Genomic DNA, 22,154 nt, shown 5'->3' on the forward strand with positions numbered 1-22,154 from the left:
GCATGTTTAAAAAGCATTTGCTTTTCCTGCATTTAAAAGTGCAGAGAAAAATGATTAGAGTATAAACAATAAAGAAACCTAAGTGGTAAAGGGATTCAAGAGCTGAAGGTGCAGGATGGTAACTTTTTAATGGGGAAAAAAAGAGATACACCACAACGTATAGAAAGGATAAGGTGGAGAGGCTCACCACAAATCCAGGACGACAGAAACAGGTGTAGCCATAGCCTGGATCATTCTGAATGCATATCCCCTGGTTGCAGGGCTGTGGAAGGCACTCATTAATGTCATCCTCACAGTGAAGGCCTGTCCAACCTGCCAGGAACAAAAGCCCACAGAGTGCCGTGGTGAGCCCAGGCTCTCCCACTTCCACCCTCTGAAGTGAATATCAATCAGATTCTCTTACATTGATTTGCTTCTTTTTGGGTTCACACACATACATAGACAAGAAAAGGCTTTCACTAAAGAGTAAGATGCCACATACATTTTAATGAGCCGAGGCAGTATCGTCTTTTTATCACTGTCTTTTTCAGTACTGTATGACTACAAATTTCTCCCTGGAGAAAAAGGAGATGACGTTTGAACGGCTTTGAGGTACAGAAACTATGTAGGCAGTAGGGTAACCTTAAGTGGCAGTTTGTGCAGTCTCTTTTAATCAAATATGGGCATTTTAGAAGTATTAAGGTGGTTTTCATGTAGTAAACTGGACTCTAGCACATATCAGAAAAAAAGGGCTTTTAGCTTTAAGTTCACTTTAAAACATGACGTCCTATTTAAGGCTGTAGTTTAGTAATCTTGCTTATGAGCTACAAAGGTTGCCTGCAAAAGGTCTTACAAAAGGGTAAAAAAAAAACTGCTTTGGTTGCCTCATTTAAAAAAAAAAGATTTGAGAAATTCACAGGATATCTGAGTGACTCACCTGACCTGCAGTGGCAGATGTAGCTATTAATAAGATCTTGGCAAACTGCTCCGTTGTGGCAGGGAGCTGAGCAACATTCGTTAACATCCACTTCACAGAAATCCCCCGTGAAACCTGGTGGACAGCTAAGAAAACATCATACTTTAAAACCTGTGAGGCTGTCTCACAGTGCTGTCACTTCCTGCTTGTGGGTTTGACACGCTGTATCCTAGAACTGCTTTTGTTATTACTTATCAAAAAAAATACTGCAACTTTTTTGTGTTTGCAAGTTGTGGGTCCTTTTTTAAAAAAAAAGACAGTACAGTTTAAACCAGAAAAATACAACTTTGTGCATTTCAGTGAAACAGAAATAAACCAAACTACTACAGTACTCATCATAGTAATAACCAAAGCCCTATATAGAATGAATCACCCCATTTCCAGCATATTAGTGGGCCCATTATGCTGGAAATGAGCATAATAGGGCTGCTTTAAGAAGCACACTCCTGGCTGCTTAGCTTACTGCTGTCAAACCAAAGATGCTGTTTATAGTTAGACGAAATCAACCCGGACTTTCCACAAGTATTCATTAATTTCTTATATAAAACCAGAAGCTCACTGTGACAGAGGAGACCCTTTGCCAGCACCGAGATGTTAATTAATAACTATTTATTCCAAAATAATAAAAGGGAAACAGTACAAAAAAATGACAATATTCGGCACTAGAAGTCTGCAACACACTCACATCCTGATATAGCTTGTTTTGGCTAAGTGGGCCCGTTTAGGGAGTTTTAGCAAATCTAATGTTTGTCAGCATTTGGTGGCCCCCGAGCAGTCGGGGGGCCAAAAAACAGATGAGTGAGATTTCTGCTCACAAGCTGCTCATATAACTGAATTACAGGTGCAAAACAGGAAGAAAAAAGATCCACGATGTACCCCTTGATCTGGATCTCCACCAAAATGTAATAGGTTGTTCATTTGATCCTCAAAATTGCCCAACTTAATAATCTACTTTTACTTCACTGCACCACTCCTAAAACTCCACCATAACCACTGCGTGTCATGTCTGCACATCAGTGTCGACTTAGCATTTGTTTAGATTCATTGATCTGATATGTCAGTCTCTGGTGATTGGTTAGGGGAAAAAAATAATCCGCTCTCCCATGGAAATAAGTTAGAGTGAATGTCAGCTGTGAGGAAGTAAGAAGTGGACAGGCTTGTATGATGTCAGGCAAGTAATCCCGCAACAAAAACATAACCTTGGTCGAGGTAAGCTTGGTTTCTAAAGAATTCCAAAACACTCGCTGCAGCGCATAACATCCAAAGATACTCAAAGTGAAAATATGAAGGTGTGGTAGTTGTTTGACTTGGCAAATTACACAGGATAAGCTACACCTCGAGCAAAGAGGGGTAACGTTCAATTCTGCGGCTGTCATCTCTACTTGCTTTAAGATTTTTACAAGAGCAGTCATTTTCCAGATGAACAATGAGCCAGATCATGCATCAAAGCTACCCGAGGCCAAGGAAGCCCAAGGTCTGCTGACTCGCATGGATTCCCAATTCACAGTCGCCACACCTCAAACCCACTCAACATCTCTGGGGAAAAAATCTGATAACAGAAAATGTTATACATCCACTGGAAACTGTTTCAGTGGATGCTAACAAATGTAGGTTGCGTTCATGAGGCTCTAACTCCTGTTTTGATAATGTCACTTCTGTTACAAACTGCTGTCTATAAAGCCCAGTCCATGTAATCATGTAACAGCAGAAAATGGGCAAAGGGTTTAATGCGTGACCTCTTGGCTGACCATCATTACAGAGAGAATGGAGTGGTTTTGAAGCCCATTTCCTGAGCAGGTGAACAAGTGATGCTTACCACTTTGCACATAGCATGCAAATATAACAACCCTCTGTAATAGAGGTACTTTGGACAAGAAAATATTGCATGACTGATTTAATATTTAAGCCCATCATTCAGTGTATTAGCCTAATCAAGGCCTTTGTATTCAAGTGGAAACCCCACCCCAACCCTAGATAAAAACAAAAAAAGCTTGGAAATGTACTAAAAACTGTAACAAATCCACATGCTAACTTTGGAAGTGACAATTATACAACTGCAAGTCACAGATGGAGTTACTTTTGTGGCTGATTTTATTGAATATTTGCAGGCGTTTCCCTTTCAGAGGAACACCTTTTGTTTCTAATCTTTTTGTGATATAGTAAGTTTTAACTAATTTTAAATGCAGTGGGGAGGTGTTCTCAGAAAACCACCTGTGGATGGCTCAAAGCTGTGAATGTGGTGGTAAAACACTGGAGCTTTAAGCTCTAAAACTTATGACTTTCCAAAACATTGACTGTGGAAGACTCAAATTAAGTTCACTTGCTCAGGTGGGCAAATTAGCGTTAGTACGCAACAGCAAAACTGCTTAGATTGGAGTGGAACGTTCTGCAGGTGACTGACTAACAATGAAAGATGAAACCAGTTCATTTCAGTAATGACTAATACAATCTACCAAAACAGCGCAAATTAGCGGATCAAAAAAAACAAGCCTAATAAGGTAAGAAGTCATCTGCAAACCAAAATCTTACTATGTAAGCAAATTTTTCATGTTTCTCTTCTGAAACAGTCTGGCAATTCAGATCAATGAGGGGCAGCCACAATAGAATAATTCCATTTTTGATGTCCATCCCTGATAATTACCCACTGCTTCTGATTCCATTGCCTCTTGATATTCCAAAGAAATTTACACTCCTAATGATGAGCACCACAGTCAAATCAGACACAAAATAAGACACTCTTATTGCCGGCATTAAATTTAGTGCAATTTGCAGTTAACTGCATGCCATAAACTTTAATGAATCATGTTTGTGTGATTCATTTAAATACTTTCCTTCCAAATTGTTGTGGAGCTCTTACAAATATTGTCACTGCATCTGTTTAGTAAATCCCAACAGGAGCTTTTTAACACCAAAAGAAGGCCTTGGCTGGAACAGACAATTCTTAAATCTGGTTCTTGAAATGTTATTTTAAACAGACAGCTCTGCACTGCATAAGCCTACGGGTATTGAAATGTAAAATACTTTCATGTGGTAATTGTTTAAGGTGGTGAAATGCACAGGATAAGCTACACCTTGAGCAAAGAGAGGTACCAGTCCTTTTTGCAGATGCCTTTCCTACCAGTTTTAAGGTCAGATGGTGATGCATCAGAGTTTCTTATTTCTTTGACTTTAATATTTACCCGCAGCTTCACACAACATTCAGGAAAAAAGACAGAGCGCTGCACACATTTACACATTTATGTCATTAACACATGGATTTGGCTAGGAATAATATTTCATGTTATTCTGCACACCCACAGGTCAGCTGTACAGTTCTATACAGCAGACGTGTTCGTAATAAAGCAGCCTGGCTCTGCATAACTAGAAGTGGGTGTATAGACAAACTTTGCCCTTAGTGTGCACATTTATCTGTGAATGCACGATATGCATTGCCTCCTTGCAGCATATACGCAAATAAACCTTAAATGAAGGGAGCGTCGTAAAAACTGCTGCAGCGAGGCATTTTGCAGTTCAGCACCTCAATATAACGCTCAGAAAGTGCGGCAACATATGTGGAGTTGTGGTTGTCATTGTCACATAAATCGTGACACCGAGCATATAGCAGCACATCAGCGAAAGGTTAGACAACGTAATTAACTGCAAGGCATTCAGGGAGCGGCTGTGTCAAATCGGCACACTCTTACTACATACACCTTGTATTCAGATACACTTCATCACTCCAGGGATGACATGCCTGCAATTAAAAAGTAATGATTCATTTTCTACCGCTGCACTGGAAGGCAGAACAGATGTAATGCAGCACTATTATTCCCAGACAAGATACTTTTAATTTTTTTATTTTTTCACAGATCAGCAAAATCTTGATGCTGATGTTTACAGTCAGAAATGTAATTTAATATTTTGAGATATTTAACCTCTGCTGCTGAAGCTGCCCACTGTCCATGAGCGGTTCAATAAGCTCCATTCCCTTAAGCTTTCTGGCTTCGATGGTGCACTAGTTAGCACTAACACTAATGATTGAAGGTAACATTAGAGTATGTAAACACACAGTCAAATACTCCTTTCAGTAGCGCCACACACAAATCATCAGAGAAATTCAAAGCTTGCCAGGGCTGTCACGCTTTGATATGGTTGTATAGCTATAATAAGGTCAAGTGCAATTCACTCGAGGGGGTTAGCAAATGGTCGATTAAAATCTGGGTACGGTGGTTTTAGATGTCAGTTTAAAAGCAATGCATGTGAAACATTCAGTTGGGTAAGCTGCTGCACATTCAACTTTCAATAACTCCATCCAAGGACGACCTTTCAATGTCATTTTATCAAACACTTGAAAATAAATAAATAAATAGTGACCAAGCTCACCTGCATGTAAAGTTTGACCCTTCGCCATCATTGCAGGTGGCGCCGTTAAAACACAACGAGACATTAAAAGTGGCGTCTTTGCAGACATCTATATCCTCCTCGCAAGTTTTCCCCGTGTAGCCGACCTGACAGAAGCACGCATATTTATCAATGAGATCGACACACGAGCCTCCATTCAGACAGGGACTGCTGGCGCATTCCTGTCAATGAGAAAATACCAAAGATTCACATGAGCGAGACACTGTGGCAAGAAGAGCTTTTTAAAAAGATGCAACCATAAAATACACGTTTGTCGATGTAAAGCTCATAAGGGGTGTTTAACTAATGAAAAAAACCCTTTTGATTAAGAATGAATTGTTAGTAGTTAAAATGCAGATGATCAGATTATTGATTCAGCAGAGACCTTGGTAGCAACTCAATGTTTTATCGCTACGTTCCGGCACAAAGCTGTGGTTTAGATCAATTAGGCATTAGACTAAGCAATTCCTCTTTATCGGGTATTTGCACAATGCTCACATGATCGCGGTAGTTCAATTCACTTATCTTGTAGGAATGTCAATAAAGTTAAAGATACCAAAGGCCACACCACCTCAGAGCTTACAAAATTCTCCTGACGTGTTGCTACAACGCACAGCTGCTTTATTAATTACACTCAACTCACATCGATGTTCGTTTCACATCTGCTGCCGGTCCATCCAGATTCACAAAGACAGGTGTATGAATATATTCCATCGTCACAGCTGAGAGAGCCACAACAGACGGGGTCAGAATTGATTCATCAAAATTACACTGCTGTGCAAAGTGAACTAAAAAGCATTTATTTGTGGAGGTCCTTTGCAGTATAGTCCATACAGAACCCTTAGGGACGGGTGTAATCTTTCTAATGAATTAGTAATTCACCTTCAAAAGTATTAATGACTATAATTTAGACACCGCTGAGACAACCTGTAAGTGCATTACATTAGCTCTTTACAACATGCGACATATGTCTCCACTCACTGCGCTGCCAAGGAGCGTAATTAAAAATAATTCCATGCTACTGCTGCACAATTTGCTGTGTTTCTGTTTTAAATGACGGAGAGAAAATGTGTACCTCCCATGAAGGCAAGGCGTTGACGTGCATTCATCAATGTTGGCCTCACAGTGGAGCCCCGTGAAGCCACCCGCACACAAGCAGTTGTATCGATTAGGCGCATCAATACATTTTCCACTATTCTGGCATGGGTTTGAAACACACTCGTCGACGTCAACTTCACAACGTGGCCCTAAGAAATGAAATATATGTTATTCAGAATTACTTTATTAGAAAGACTTATTTTTTAGTTCTTCAGTACTCCAAAAGTTAGACACACAGATGCACACACACACACAGAAGCACATTATGCATTTTTTTTTTAAATTGGAGAAGTAAGTTTGATTCTGTCAAGTATGGTTTGATTCTTTTTTCTAACCTTGTAAACATTCAAATATCGTACTACTTGTTTTGTCCTCGAAATTTCATTGAATAGGTAATGAATACTGTCCTGCTGTTCACAGCGTTTGGTAGTATTTGTTTTTTTTTTTTAAAAACTCTTAAAATGTCTACTGACCTGTCAGCCAGGTTTTGAAAAGTGGACATTAATTAACTTGAAACAACAAACTGTACATGTTCTAAAACACAGTTATCAACATGTTTATCGCAATGAGGAAATATTCTTGTAATATATCAAATCATCTGCTCTGTTTGCCATGTGCTTCTATGGCAGAGAGAGAATTTAGCTATGATATACAAAAACTTGTCAGTTTGTCATTTCAAACTAAAAACCGCCATCTTTATCCTTTAATGGCAACCGCTGCATTATATTGTCTTTTCAAGCTATGTATCTCTTACTGACTATGGTTACCACAATAGACGTATAATTTTAACCTAAAAACTGTCAAACTAAATCTGTTTTAAGTTATTTCCAGATACATCATAGTATAGATGACATATATGCAAAAACTCTCCTCACCTTTGTTTTTTGATGAGGATTTACAAGAATAATGGCAGAATATTTCATGTCAAAGTATCAAAGACTTGTGGTCATTGTTATCTGTCAAGACATATTGCCTTAAGCATTAGTTGGCCGGTCAGACAAAAGGCTTTAGAGAATAGCAGTGCTGTGAGAACGATTGTCTGAGTTGATAAGTAATTTCTTCTTTGACCAGTAATCATTTATTTTCAAATTTCTGCAAAATCTGTCAACAAACGTATGGAAAAGTTAAGGAACGTAAGGAAATTTGAAGCAAAGAATTTGCAGTTAATGGACTAAAGCCTTGAAGATGCAAAACTATTTCCTAGCAGTGTGATCTTACTGTCCAGATAAAGCTGCTTCACCAGCATGTTTTTTCTCTCTGATCTGTTTTCTAAACTTTGATGCACTGTGATCACAGGCTGGCAGGAATGGTAAACATGGGTGTGCTGTTTACATTGCATAAGGATTTCTCTTTTTTTCTTTTTAATGATGTTATGTCTTGCTTCCATATTATTCTTTAATATGCAACTTGAAAGTTGTAATGCTTGTTCTGAAACACTCAATTCAAAGTGGTTTTAACTTCCTCATGACCGTGCATTAATAGCACTGGCTCAAAGCATGGAGCAGAAATATGGCTATTTATTGAAGTTATTTAAGTTTTAAACCTCTACGTTCGATAAAATATCATGTGAACTCTGAGGGTTATTGGATTTTAGATGATAGGGCTTATGGGACTAATAAAACTGTTTGCTATATGGAGTGTGTAAAAATGAAAAAATATAACTGCAGGCCTAAAACAAGAAGGAAAACAACACATAACTGACAATAAAGACACGGCCCGATTGTACTTTGTGAAAGTAAATATTTAGGAATTCGATAGTTAAATAACTAAAGTTCAAAACAAGAGGTGAAACAACTACTTCATTAATCTTTTCCTGATAAAAAATAAAGAATCTTCAGCATCTTTGGAAAAAATTAAAATTCCCCAACTCTCTGTGAATGGTACTCATGGCCATTGATCAGTGTTCTTTGATCAGTGGGTTTTGGTCAGTGATTGTTGATCAATGGTCATGGGAATTTGCATAATTATGATTAAGGAACTGACCTCAAAGCCCATTGTTCCTTCAGTGGGCTGGTTTCAGTCATTATGCAAATGTACTGTTTATAAGGTTTGGGGAAACCTGCAGTCAGCTGAGACTGAAGAAGTCACTTGGATGAGTGACGAAACGTTTCTCCCACAAAATGCTACGTCCAGATGAACAGATTCAACTTTTGGAGAAGACCTCAACATACTTAAACTCCTCCACCCGGGGTAGTACTGTAACGCCTACCAGATCCAGAATGGGCACTCCACCCTCTCCTGGCTGAGAACTATGGGCCAGACTTTCAGGTGCTGATTGTCACTCCAGACGCTTCACACTGTGAACTTATCCAATGCAAGCTGCAGGTCACTACCCGATGAAGCCAACAGACACACATGATCTGCAAAAAGCATAGATGGGATCCTGAGCACACCAAAGTGGAGATCCTTCACCACATAGCTACACCTAGATATCAGTGACAGAATCCATAACAATAGGTGTCTCTGGCATAGTTCAGCACCCACCAGAAACTAATCCAACTTATTATGAGCAATCTGCACCAAACTCCCACTATGGTTATACAGGGACTGGATGGCTTGTACCAGGCCAGACACCTAATATTCCCCATACTTTTCATTTTCAGAAAACTCAATTAAAATATAAATATACAAGTTTTATTTCTGTAACAACAATAAGTCTGGTGACTAAAATTTCAATAAAGTAATAAAATAAAATCAACTTTAACTTTAAAATACAAAAATAAAACAAATACAAACTGACAATTTAAAGATATGTAATGTTCTCAAACAGCTGCTTCCATCTACACCAGACTTGAAGGCATGTCGCTGCCCGTTTTTAAACATGACTACAGTATTTCTTCATTAGAAAGTAGTTGTGGTGAAAACTTTACAGTTTGTCTTGAAGAAGCCGCCAAGAAACCACAAAACTGTTATTTTTTAATGCATTTTCTTGTTTCTGTAACAGCCACAAACGAAATTCCAAATAAAATCAAAGGGTTTGGCTGGCTACAGACTACTAAAGCCAAGTGCAATGTAATTTGGGTGGTGTGCCCCTGAGAGGGTTCACTGAACTGCAGCACTGAACTAATGGAAAAGTGTGTCTTATACTGTAAACGCTGATCATGCTGAGACTGCAGTACCCAGTGTCTACAAGGGCAAAAACCCCCACGCAAACTGTGCAATCAGACACATTTAAGATAAGGCTGAATATTCAGCTTTAGTGAGACTGTTGATAATATTCATTATTTATAAAAGGCAGCACAAAAATAGCATTCAGATCACAGAAGACGTGAAGAGGAGGAGAGAGTTCAAGCTGGGAAGGAAACACCAGATAACACAAACTGACAAAATTAGTCTCCCTCCTGCCAACAAATCAGAATGCAAGTTGGGAAGACACACTGATGATGTTCATAGGAGTCTAAATTATAGCAGGTACGGCTTTGCAGAGATGCACGTAAGTGACTTTTTATGCCGAGGAATTAAATATAAATGAATGTGTTTGGTATAATTCTACAAGGAGGGATTTCGTGATGTTATTTTTTTACTAAAGTGGTTAAAAAAGATTATTTAATAACCCTAAAATCTCTTCGGGACTTCCAGTAATCAAGAGATGAAAAATGACTACTGACCCATCATTAATCATTTGGTTAGCTTTTCATTTGCGAACCGAGCGAAAAGTAAACAAAGTGACAACGGGAGCAATAAACTACTTTGCCTCCTGTGTTTATTCATGAAAGAGAATAAATAAACTGCCTTTTCTGTACACAAAATCTATCATTTTGTCTCGTCACTGAATGTAAAACGACTCATTTCTTGTGCCAAAGAGATGAGTTGTTTCTTTTAGCCAAAAGGAAAGCTATACAGCAGCAAGGAAATTCACAGTTTATGACTGCAAAGATACAAAACAACATCAAATAAAAGATAAAAAGCTGAAATTTAAGTTCCTGAAATACAAAAGTGTGAGTGTGAAAATGTGAAAAACATGAAAAATTCCACATGTCCTTCCATTTAAGTGATGATCACACTAATGATTATTGCTAGATATATTATTTCAATAAAAAGAATGAATAAACTTTGTGTCACAAGTTGTGTTCGCGCATGTTCTTCAATGAGACAAGCAGCTAATTTTAGATTCACCAATTAACCCACACACAAACACACACACACACACACACACACACACAGGCACATAGAGCACTTTATGCAGACAGTCCTCAGCTGAGCGCCAGGTTTGAACTCAGAACCTTCTTGCTATGAGGTGGCAGTGCTAATTACTGCACTACTTTGCCACCCACCAACTAACATTACCTAACTTTAATGTTCAAATTATGTAAACATATGGGCTAAACAAAAGTAATTATGCACAGGGACACATTCCTTGCAGAACAGAGCAGGGTTTAAAAAATTGTTTATACTAAATAAAAATAAAGCTGAAGACCTTAATGGGGACTATAAAGCATTTACTGTTTGTTTGTGGATGTTAGTTTGCACAGCAGATTAAAAGTGATGTCCAGATCAATTAAAAACTGCTCACAATGTGATTATATATGACCATACATATGTTGTGCTAATATTGAGGATTCATTAAAATCAATTCAATGCATTAAATGTATTCGTTGTTTTGTTTTTTTTTTAATTATGAGAAATAAATAGAAAAACATACACTGACTGCTCACATGACACAGTTTCTAATACTTCTACATCTGAAGAATTCAGTTAGAGATAATTGGTTTATAACTGATACACTTCCATTGATAAAGTCATTGGAAATGTTTGCACAATATTGCATGCTGTGCCATTAATAAGGAAACACTATACCAGCAGCAACAACAACATTTTGTGGTGCAAGTCCAGCCAGCAAGAGCGAGAATTTACTGAAGCCTTAACAGCAAACAACATGGCAAGGGCCAGAATATCATCATCTAGCAATGTGCTGACTGAGGAAAGTGCAATAAAGTGCTGATTGCACTGTACCATCACTCAAGGGAACATGCTCACTAATGATGGGTGAAGAAGAGAAAAGGGAAGGTGACAAAGAGCGTGGAGAAACTGTGATTTATATAAACAAGATTACCAATTAATCATGTCACTGTAATGACCTTTGACCACAAAGAACACAGCACCTGTACACAGTTAAGTGATACATTACTGGGATTCAGAGACCTTTAAGCCAAATGCCCTAAATAATGATGTGACAGCAAAGATCCAGCCAGATGCCAAGACTGACTTACATTAAAGGACAGCATGTTTGCCAATACAATATATACAGAAAGAAAATAACACTGTATATACAAATTAAGCTTAATAACAGGTCTTATCGATGCAGTGAAAGTTTAAATTATTAAGGCGTGAGGAATACGTTCACGTGAAGAAGCAAAGATTTAATCTTCGTGATCTTTACCGTGTGTTTTTATGAGACCTGTAAAAAGGCTCACAAAACTTCTTAAAAAACTATAGGAAGACCCCGTTCACTACAAAAGACATATGCACTGAAGAAAATTCCACATAGGTACTGATTGAGGTGGGAATAAAGCGTCATTACAGCCTAATGACATCAACAAAAGTGGCCTGATATAGCACCAGACTCATTTATTAGTGAGGGGCTTCAACTGTTACTATCCAAATGACTTTCGGCATTTGATATGCAAAAAATATCCCCTTTCTTCCCTGATGGCTAAAGCAAATAATATGTTAATACCATCAAGTGACACAATGAATTACAGTGTTACAGCGATGACACATCATGCCATCAAAGGAGAATAACATTTCAATTCATTCCAATCAGGCTACAAAAACACCGCATGATGAATCACCCTCAGACAGCAAACTTACTTTAAGGCGAGAATAAAAAGAACACACAGCACAACTACAGTAGCATCGTAGACCCATTTTTTTTGTGCGTTTTGTCAAAAGTTGCTTTGCTGTTATACATGTTACTAGAGCAAATATTTTGTATGAGTTCCAGTTGGTTTGAGCCAATCCACACTGTATCCTCTGGCCACTTGCTCTCTTGGGGGACCCTGTTTCCTCAGATGAGCTTAGAGCAACAGAAAAAGTAATGGCTTGTACTATGCTGTGCGTAGGTCTAATAATAAAAGCTGCTTCTGTGGGAATTGGGCCATGCGTGTCAGGTTCTGCTCTCCAGAGTAGCAATACCTCAGAGATTTTCCCCCCTCTCTCAACTGGGGAAGGATAAATTGATGATACAGTGTGGAAGACAAATGAAATTAATCTTCCCAGTATCTGACAGGACTTGGCTTTGGATAGCGCACACACAAGTGCGCACACGCGCGCGCGCTAAAATAGCTCGATATCCGTCTGGGTGGAAAATAAGACAAATGGATTGAAGTAAAACAACAATAGCGTTCTGAGACTGAAGAGGCTGATGAAATTAAATAAATGCAGCTAACAGACACTGAGACGTTTTTATCAGATAAAACAGGTGACATGAATTTATCTCTTGTTAGCTCTACTAAAAAGCAGGCACTGTATCTTGCACAGCGAGGCAGGCTAATTAAAAGCAAGCATTGTGAAGCATTTTTTACACTAAGCCAGCTCTGTGTCAGACTTGCTTCAATAGCGTGCAGCCACAAGCGGGCATGATAAGCTTTTTAGAGTCTTATATTGATCTTAATGTCGCCTTAGGGCGAAAGAGCTACCTGAGTATCCAGAGCGACAGACACACTTGAAACCCCCGGGCGTGTTGATACAGATGCCCTCATGTAGGCAAGGTGAAACTTCACACTCATTCACATCCAGGTCACACAGCGTTCCAAAATAACCAGGGGGGCAGATGCAGTGGAACCTAAAGAAGAAATTAATAAGCAATGTGTCACACAATCATAGCTCACTTATGTTAATTTCTTATAACTTTAAAAATCATCCGAATTGTTTTCCCTCAGCCAAGCATGCGCACACGCTCCCACAGCAGTTGCGTGCGTGTGTTCCAAACCCACTGAGATAAACTGCACTACAGTGATTTTCTCAACTGACCGGCAGCATTTTGCAGAACAATTAACAACTGGCAATTAAGTTTCCCAGTGTGCAACTTAATTTAAATTATGCTTCATGACTTGTTACTAAAGGGAAGGCTTAATCTGTCCGATGATGTGGTTTACTCAATTGAAATCCCTCTCTGAAGCTGTCGCTGGGCCTAACCATAGATCTCGCAGGAGACGAGGTAAAGAGGCAACATACAATTATTCACCTAAGTGCTGCTGTAAACATCATTCATCAGTAAACAAGTTACATCACATCAAATTTATGAAATATGCTAATTGGTAGTTATTGTCACGTGGCGCATTTGTTTGAAAGCCTCTTCTGCTCTTGGACTGATTTATTAGAACAATTAACCCTTTCCTCGTTGCACTCTCGCAGCTCTGCATAGTCTGATTCTTCATCACAGTATAGATGAACTTGCATGGCTTGCTGGGTCAGGGAGATGGATTCAGAGGTGTGCGGCGGGCAGTGAGGTTAAAACACACCTGATGTGAACTCCCAGGACTATGCAATCAGAAGAGTGCTCTGAGCAGGGCCAGGTCACATGGGAATGAAATCATGACGGAAGACAAACTGGAGACAAACCATTTAGGACTCAAATTGGCCCTGGGACTTCTCAACCCATCTGTCCGACTAAGCCTGGAAGCCCCGGGGCTCCCATTAAGCACAGCAGAGAAAAGCACCGGTGGAGTAAAGCCCAATCTAGATACATGATGTGGTCCTGCTGAATTTGCTCTCCGTCTTTAGAATAGCAGCTTATGTGTGTCAAGGATGACAAGCTCGTTGTATAAACTGCAATACTCTAAGGAGGAATGCCAAAACCTTATAGTACTACTTTTTTTTCTTTGGAGAATGGTTATTGATCATTCAACTTTCAAAACAAAATCAAGCAATTAATTCTACCTGGCCTTTATACGCATGAATTTTAAACACGCTATGAAAAAAGGTTAAGATTCAAGTAAAAGGGGGAGAAAAAATTGCATATATGCTTACTTGTTCACAAGATCCTGACATGTGCCAGCATTTTTGCAAGGGCTAGAGGCACACTCATTGATGTCTTCCTCACAGCGAAGGCCAGAAAATCCCACCTTACAAACACAGCTGGAAAAGAAAAATCATTAATATTGATATTTTGTCTCTGATGGAAAATAGAAGATGTTTCTTACAAGCACGTGCACAGAGTGAGAAAATCTATAGGAATTTATTGATATTGATCACATTTGGTTTGATTGCTCACACTCTACAGCAACAAAGACTGCTTTAACTAAATTAAAGAACATGCACAGTAGCATATGATAAAAACCGTAACGACAAACATATTTCGTTTCGTCAAACTACAACCATAATAATACTATCTGTTAAATAAATTTCAAGCTAAGAAGAAGCATATTGGTCTGAAACCCATACAAAAAAAATAGGATTTCATCACTAAAACTCCTGACATTTTCTCACCCACTAAGAAATGAAAAGCTGGTTTGCGGATAACACTTTTTACCTGTAACTGTTGACCCGGTCCACACAGTCACCCTGGTTTTGGCATGGGTTTGAACTGCACTCATTGGTGTCAATTTCACACCAACTTCCTTCAAATCCTGAAAGATAGATGAGATGGTCATGGATCAGCAAACCCTACTACATCCTGAAAACGTCAGGACCGATGATAACAAAGGCCCCAGTGAATGCCATTTTAATGGAACTAGTAAGCCCTGTAGCATATCTCATCTTCCAGCTCTCAGCACTCACTGTTTCCCCTTTGAGAGTGTGTAAGTCTAATAATACTTTAGTGCCACAGACAGATTGGTCTGAGGGTTAGTGGTTTGGGGTTTGGGAGGTGTGTGCCTGTGTGTGCCACTGTGCATACGTCTGTGTGTCTGTGTGTGTGGGAGAAAGCGAGCGAGTGGGGGGACATCTTGTTAAGTTAGGGTAAGAGGGAGAGGCTAAGCCCAAGAGCTCTTTTGCCCTTGTTCATTAGGGGGTTGAGGGCCAGCATGGCTAAGCAGATCAGCATGGATGTTTTGTTGTACATTTGAAGGCAGCCTAGGAGCCTGTAGTGTTCTGCCTGCCAGAGGTATTCCTCTAGTGCTTGGCCTGGGTCTGGTCCATTAGATAGTTTCCTGCTGAACAAATTAACATTCACTCCATGCATGACTGGGTTTATTAAGTAAAAAAATTGACAAATTAAAAAAGATCACAAATCAACCAAATGCTCAAAAGTATGGAACCAATTAATGGACATGATCTGACTTTCATTAGCAGTGAAATTTAATCACCTATAAACATCAGAAGTACATCTAATGTTTAGACCTACAGTATAAGCATCCATCCATCCATCCATGGCTTATCTGAGTCCAGACTGTGGAAGCAGTAGAGCTTCCCAAGCCCCCATATCCCCTGCCAACACTTCCAGCTGTTCAGGAGGAATACCAAGCCATTCCCAAGCCACTCTCTACAGTGTATCCGGGGACTGCATGGGAATCTTCTCAGTTGGGCATCCTTGAAAGAGCTCCTCATCATATCTCTAATAAACTCAGACACCCTTCATAGGCAGCCTAGTTTTATACTTTTGGCCATTACGTCAACTTAGTTTTCTCTTCACCATAACAGACCAGAGCAGCATCCAAATTACTACAGATGCTGCACAAATATGCCATTGTAGCTGCACGGTATGAGTAATTATACACAGATACAATTTCCTGTGCAATGCCGCTATCAAGCTACTTTAAAATTCTGGGCTCAGACTCCCAACAACGACTACTGTGTTTCCCCTGCAGAGCACCATCTGCCAAGCATAATTAAATGTAATGCAAGCATAGCAAAGGGTTAATATAACTAACCCATAATGAGTGTGTGAGTGCTCTTATTGTTTTCTTGTCTCATTATGTTACTCCCACTGCTTCAAGATAGAATTACATATTTTTGAACTGTAATGGATTTTGCACATAGTAAATTTTATGCCCAGAGAAGTACATCTATTCACAATGATGAGGTTCCTGAGAATTGTTTAAGACAGGAGAGCATGCGTTTTAATCTGGCATGTTTAAAAAATGTGAGACTCCAGCCATACAGGAAGAAATCATTCAAAGTATTGAATATGACATTTTGGCTATTTTTGGAATTCACGAAAACAGTCTAGCAGGGTCATACAGGGTCTTCAGTCCCCTGTGTAATATCAGGAGGTAACTGCATACTGCCTTTTTCTCTTTCGTCTTCACTTCAAAATATACAGATGCAGGAGTTGTGATTATTTGTAGTCTCCAATGTGTTTAAAATTAGAAAAAAAATACACTATGAATAATGAATTTCCTAAAAAAAAAAGAAACTGAATGCAGGGTAAGTGACACAACTCTGTGCATCTTGGGATGAATGAATGAAGAGGAATCCATGAAGAGGAAACCAGAGACAGCACAGAGCATCTGGTGAATTATGGGACAGCACAGGTTTCCCATGCTGGTCTGTCAGTCAAAGCGATGGTGAAGCACCTTGGGGACTATTTCGAATGTCACTGCAATGTAATGCATCTTCTGCCACTAAGCAGTGACTTGAGGCTTCTCTTTGACAGAGTACAGAGCGGGATACCCAAGGCGCGTGGCTCACGTAGTCATTCCATCATCTGGCAAGAGCTACAGTATGTGATCGCGGCTGCTGCCAGTAAATGTCTCAGAGGAGAAGAAATTGCGGGTGATCCCAAGTGGATAGCCAACTAACTTTGATTGACATTTCAATTGAAATATGAGGAATGTCTCCATTTTGAGAGAGTGAGCTTAGTTTGGACTGCTACATTGGTGACTGTTGTCTTCTGTCAGTCTGATGTAACCGTTTCTCAGAAGGGGCTCATTTAAAAATTTTATAACCCAGCGTTTCTGCAGTACAGATTACGATCTCTGTCTGCGGCGGCGTCTGTGTGCCGTCATGCATCAAAAATGTTAGATGTCACTGGTAGCTTAATCCAGGAGCAGGATTGTCACGTTGAAACTAGGACTGCGAGTTTTGTGCCTGGCCTCACGAGTTTTAGTTAATCTACTGCGCTTTTTAATTTGCCAGTCAGTGGCTGGGTTTTAGATTTATGACACAAGATCAGAGCGAGATTTACAGTATCCAAACTCATAAAAATGCAATGTGCTAGAGTTTGAGAAAAGCTTAACCAAAATTGTGAAAATAAGTGTGAAATAAGTCACAAATACAGAGAACATTACAAAAAACAGACATTCTGCACAGACAACTAAACTATTTTCAGCTGTCATTAAAAGAAATAATTAAAAGATTATATATAAAATATCGCTTTACTGTGTTTTATGATCAATATCATAATTCTTGCTTTTTGCTTCTCAGCAGGAAGTGAGAAGCCTTTTGCATTGTCTTGTACTACAGAATTGCTGTATCATGATAATACAATGGGTGATAAATTGCAATACTCTTGTATTGAAAAGCAGTTGTATTGTAAACCAAACCATCCCAGCACCACTGATGGAACACTGTTGGACATCATGGATTCTTTTTAAGTCCCTGTCACATTATTTTAGTTATATCTATTTAAAATGCAGCAACACAAATAGAAATAAAAACAGAGAAGAGTACGCTTTTAGGTCCTTTACATGCAAGGACCAAAACTGGGTTACTTGAAGAAGTGGGTTAAGAATAGAAATCCTTTGCATGTAAATACCAGCTACTGCAGCCAATTTACCCCACTGCTACACACCTGGACCACCTCTTCGGCACAGCTAATGCAGGCACAAAATGATTAAACACTGAGTTTATTTAAAATTTGTTTACTGTACAGCTGCTGCAGACCTGCTGCTATTTCATACTTTTAGTATAAATGAAACTACTTCTTCACAACTGATGTCTGGCCCTGTGTACACTCTTGATGTTATGGTTTGTTTGTTTTTTTCCTTTTCTCTAGCTTTAGTCATATTATCTATTTTGATGACTAATCTACAAATTAAAGCTGTTAACTTTGGTTTATATGTAGTAAGTTTTGGCTGTCATAAAACGACAAACTGCTTGTTTTATGGTCTGTCAAAGATTTGGCCCTCTCCGACTCTGACCATTGCCCCCTGTCCATTTGGAAAATCATTCATGCTGTGAAACCAAATGTTATAGAATGAAGATGTTTACAAAAAGACAAAAAAAACCCTTTGTGGAACAGCCTGAGTGCAGGTATCTCGTCTCCGAGGTCTGCACCAAATACAGGCACTTTAAATGGTCTGAAATAATGGGGATATATGAGATTTTGGACTTTTATTATATCCTGCACACCCTTCATAACCATGACACCGTACCTCTTGAATTACAAATAAAAGAACAATCAGGTTATGCTTTGTACTTTAAAGCTTTGTTAGGCAATTTTGCTTAAAAAAAATTCATTAAATCAAATGGCACTCTGTGGTGTGAGAGGGCTGAAAGCACTACAAATGCCACTGAGAATCAACACTCTTCACCATGATGACTACAGCTTTCTGCTTGGCATTTAGGTTTGCTGATTCATATGTTTGGGCCTGAAGCCTATCACCTTGTCTTTCATAGAACGCAAAAGGTTTAAGATGCAAAATGTGAGCAAACACCATGCTTGCCTACAAATCAGACAGTTGCGTTTTGCATTTGCTTTTTCACTTAATGCTTAGTTTCAAATCTGTGAAAGTCTATTATAAACATTACAATTCACATTTAATAGAATGGACAGTTTATTAGTTATACCTTGCTTATACCGGTCTGGACCCCCTTTTGCCTTCAGAGCAGCCTTAATTATTTTTAGGGATAGACTGAACCTAAGTACTGAGATGTGAAGATTATGGAGGTGAACTTGTGGTCGTGTTCAAGAAAACAGTTTGAGATGATTTTAGCTTTGACACATTTTCCTGTTAGAAGAAGCCATCAGAAAAATAATACACTGGGGTCATCATAAAGGGAATTAGGAGGTGGTGTTTTAATTATTAGATATTTGCATTAACAAGTAGCTGAACAAGTGTAGCTAATAAAGTAGTGAGTATACAATTCTGCACTGGCTGTCTCTCCTTATGATCATCATACATTAGTAAACATCATTGTTGGAGATGAGCAATTTTGTTACCTCCCTCTCTCTTTTTAATGATAACTAAGTAAATAGCCACAAAGCTAAATAGCTTAATAAATAGCTAGCTACATTTATAGCTAGCTAGCTCGATATAGCGCTAGCTAGCTAGTTAGATATCTGTCTGCCCAAGTTCTATCGGTAATTCATCTTTTTTGTTTGTTTGTTTAGTTTTTTTAAGGTGGAAATGTTGGGTATTAGTTTAGTCCTTAAGCTTAAAAATTGTATTTCCCCACATATTATCAGCCAAAAGTTACAGTTATTGATTATGCCTAAACATACTGTATAATGTTCACAGAGAAATGAGGGTTGCATGCCAATATAAAAAAATTCTGACTATTCCGACTTGGTATGAATGCAGATGCACTCATCTAGGTCACCTTAGGCTGTAACACTGTGCTTACAGCAGTGACTGTCATGAGCTAAAGAGAAACTTTGGTACAGCAGTGTATTGCAGTTCCCATGACAAAAAGAAAAAGAAAATGTTCTTATTTTTACATCTTTTCACTCTATGAGAAGACATTTTTAACATTAGGAAACATATTCCCATAGAAGACACCAGGTCTACTGTTAAATTTCTTTTGCCTTAGTCACGAGATATGTTGGCTTGTAACACAATAAGAAACGTATTTATTTTTGAAAAATCAGGGTCAACTATTGTCTGTAGAGCAAACTATAAAATTGAAAATCACTGATACCAACAACAGCTACCCATATATACTACACCACAAGTAACCTGCGACATGTCTATATCATATCACTGTCAATCATTTCAGGCTCTATGGTTGTTCCAGACAAGGCAGTCTTTATGTAGCTCATGCCTTTCTCTGCTAAGAGCAAGCAAATCAACGGTTCACGCTTCAGTGACCCTGTACTGCATGTATTTTATGGTGTATATATTGTCCCATGCCCTATTTTTGTTAAGAGGTTACACGCATCATCTTATTTTTGTGATTTTCTTCCATGTTGTTTAGCAAAACACACAAACAATGGTGCTCTTCTTTCTGCTGTCAGGCTGTTGCCATCTTGTTTTAAATGCACGTATAATTGAATACCTATGCATATCTGTAGTACAAAAACAAAGTGTGTCTAATATCCACATCAGTGCTAAGCAACTGTCATTATGGATACTGATGTATACACTTTGCTCAGTGATATCTCGCAGCTTCTAAAAGTAAACCTATGGTGTATATTAAAAAAACAACAACATTCAGTCAGATCTGTAGTAGCTTCCACTCATTTACTCAGAGACTATTTGGGTATTTTTCATGCTGTTAGGCTTTCAGGGGTTAAACACCAATCTGGTTAAATCAAATAATGATGAAGAATTTTCATGAAGGGAAATCCTCTCACACTACTATGTGATCACTGATGCTTTTTTCCTGCCTTTTTTTCCCCTGCAGCTGTTATTTGATCTGGAAACAGAGCTTTCAAAGCTACAGCGGAAGAAGAGAACCACCTTTTGCCCTCAGCAATGGAATATCACTAGTGTGGTGAGACCTTTGCCAACTGAAGGGGCACGCTCTCATACTGAGGTCGAACACCGGCTACATTTTAATATTTTCCCACTTCTTTGTGTGCCTTCACTGTGAGAATATTAGACCAGACAATGGTTTCCCAAATGGAGCTGTGATTTACATGACATGAACTCTGATTAAAATACAATATGGCCACTGACTGCCTCTCTGTCGTGGTCCATTATTCTGTGAGAAAGATTTATTTGGAACACCTTTAATCTCAGTAATTGTGCTATGAGGAGCGAATGGCTACTGTGCAGGCTCAGGGTCACATTATATTGGTTTGGTTAAAATAAGCTGGGAAGTGATGAGTCGTAACATCACTAACCCTTTTTGGATTTCTGTACAGTATGCAAGTGTCTTACATGTAACCGATATGCTCTAAATGCTAAAGGGTATGTCAGCCAGGTCATTTATATAGAAGAGATTTCCAATCCTGGTTTGACACTTTATTCATTTTATAAATGAACTAATACAAACTAGGGCAGATAATGTGGACTGCATGAGGTAATTACTATAAAAAAGCTCATCATAAAGATGGTAATCATAATAATCTAGAACAGCACACTATAATGGGCAAAATTCACTAAGTTGACTAAACCTGCACTATCTGTATTTCTATTTCCTTACATTTAAATAATGAAAAGTCTCAGTGATCTTGCTATACATCTGCCAGGACATCTGGTTTATTAACTGACACATGTCCGCTATAAGTCATATAGTCTGCCCCCTCTATAAAAAAGAATAATCACCTAAAATGAATCTACTGAGGCCAGACTTTTTCCAACACATTTTGGCAACACATATTTTCCACACATCTTTTTCAGTATCATATTAGCTATGTGTCAGTTCTCTTGTTGGCATAGCTCCACAGTAGCTCATTAACCAACTGTTTGGTAGGACACAATCTCAATCTTGTGGAAGGTGAAGGCTAGTGTAGCATGCCATGCAAATAAAGGGGTTTGTTCTCCATCTGGCCAGGAACACCTCTGGGTATATTCTGAACCATGGAGACCAAATGGTTTTTCCATGTGAAGAGACCACACAATGCTTTTGAATTAATTCCCTGTACTGCAAAAATGAAAAAAAATTTCTCCACTTAATATAATGCACTAGAGGCAAAGTGATTGTCCTCATATCACACAGCTCACGTTTAACA

General features: G+C 38.8%; 1 protein-coding gene across 1 annotated transcript in view; it reads right to left on the reverse strand.

Annotated features, from left to right (window-relative positions):
• eys (eyes shut homolog) overlaps positions 1–22,154 on the reverse strand; it is a 160,887-nt gene that overhangs the window by 78,766 nt on the left and 59,967 nt on the right. Inside the window, exons 23-30 of the mRNA XM_025897452.1 lie at positions 14,907–15,003; positions 14,405–14,512; positions 13,072–13,217; positions 6,411–6,582; positions 5,979–6,057; positions 5,318–5,517; positions 917–1,041; positions 188–312 (exon numbers count right to left, since the gene is read on the reverse strand). Coding sequence (XP_025753237.1) covers positions 188–312; positions 917–1,041; positions 5,318–5,517; positions 5,979–6,057; positions 6,411–6,582; positions 13,072–13,217; positions 14,405–14,512; positions 14,907–15,003 — 1,052 coding nt within the window. The remainder of the gene's footprint in view (positions 1–187; positions 313–916; positions 1,042–5,317; positions 5,518–5,978; positions 6,058–6,410; positions 6,583–13,071; positions 13,218–14,404; positions 14,513–14,906; positions 15,004–22,154) is intronic.

The sequence above is a fragment of the Oreochromis niloticus genome, linkage group LG13, assembly GCF_001858045.2.
Source record: "Oreochromis niloticus isolate F11D_XX linkage group LG13, O_niloticus_UMD_NMBU, whole genome shotgun sequence".
In the NCBI taxonomy this organism is placed as follows: Eukaryota; Metazoa; Chordata; class Actinopteri; order Cichliformes; family Cichlidae; genus Oreochromis; species Oreochromis niloticus.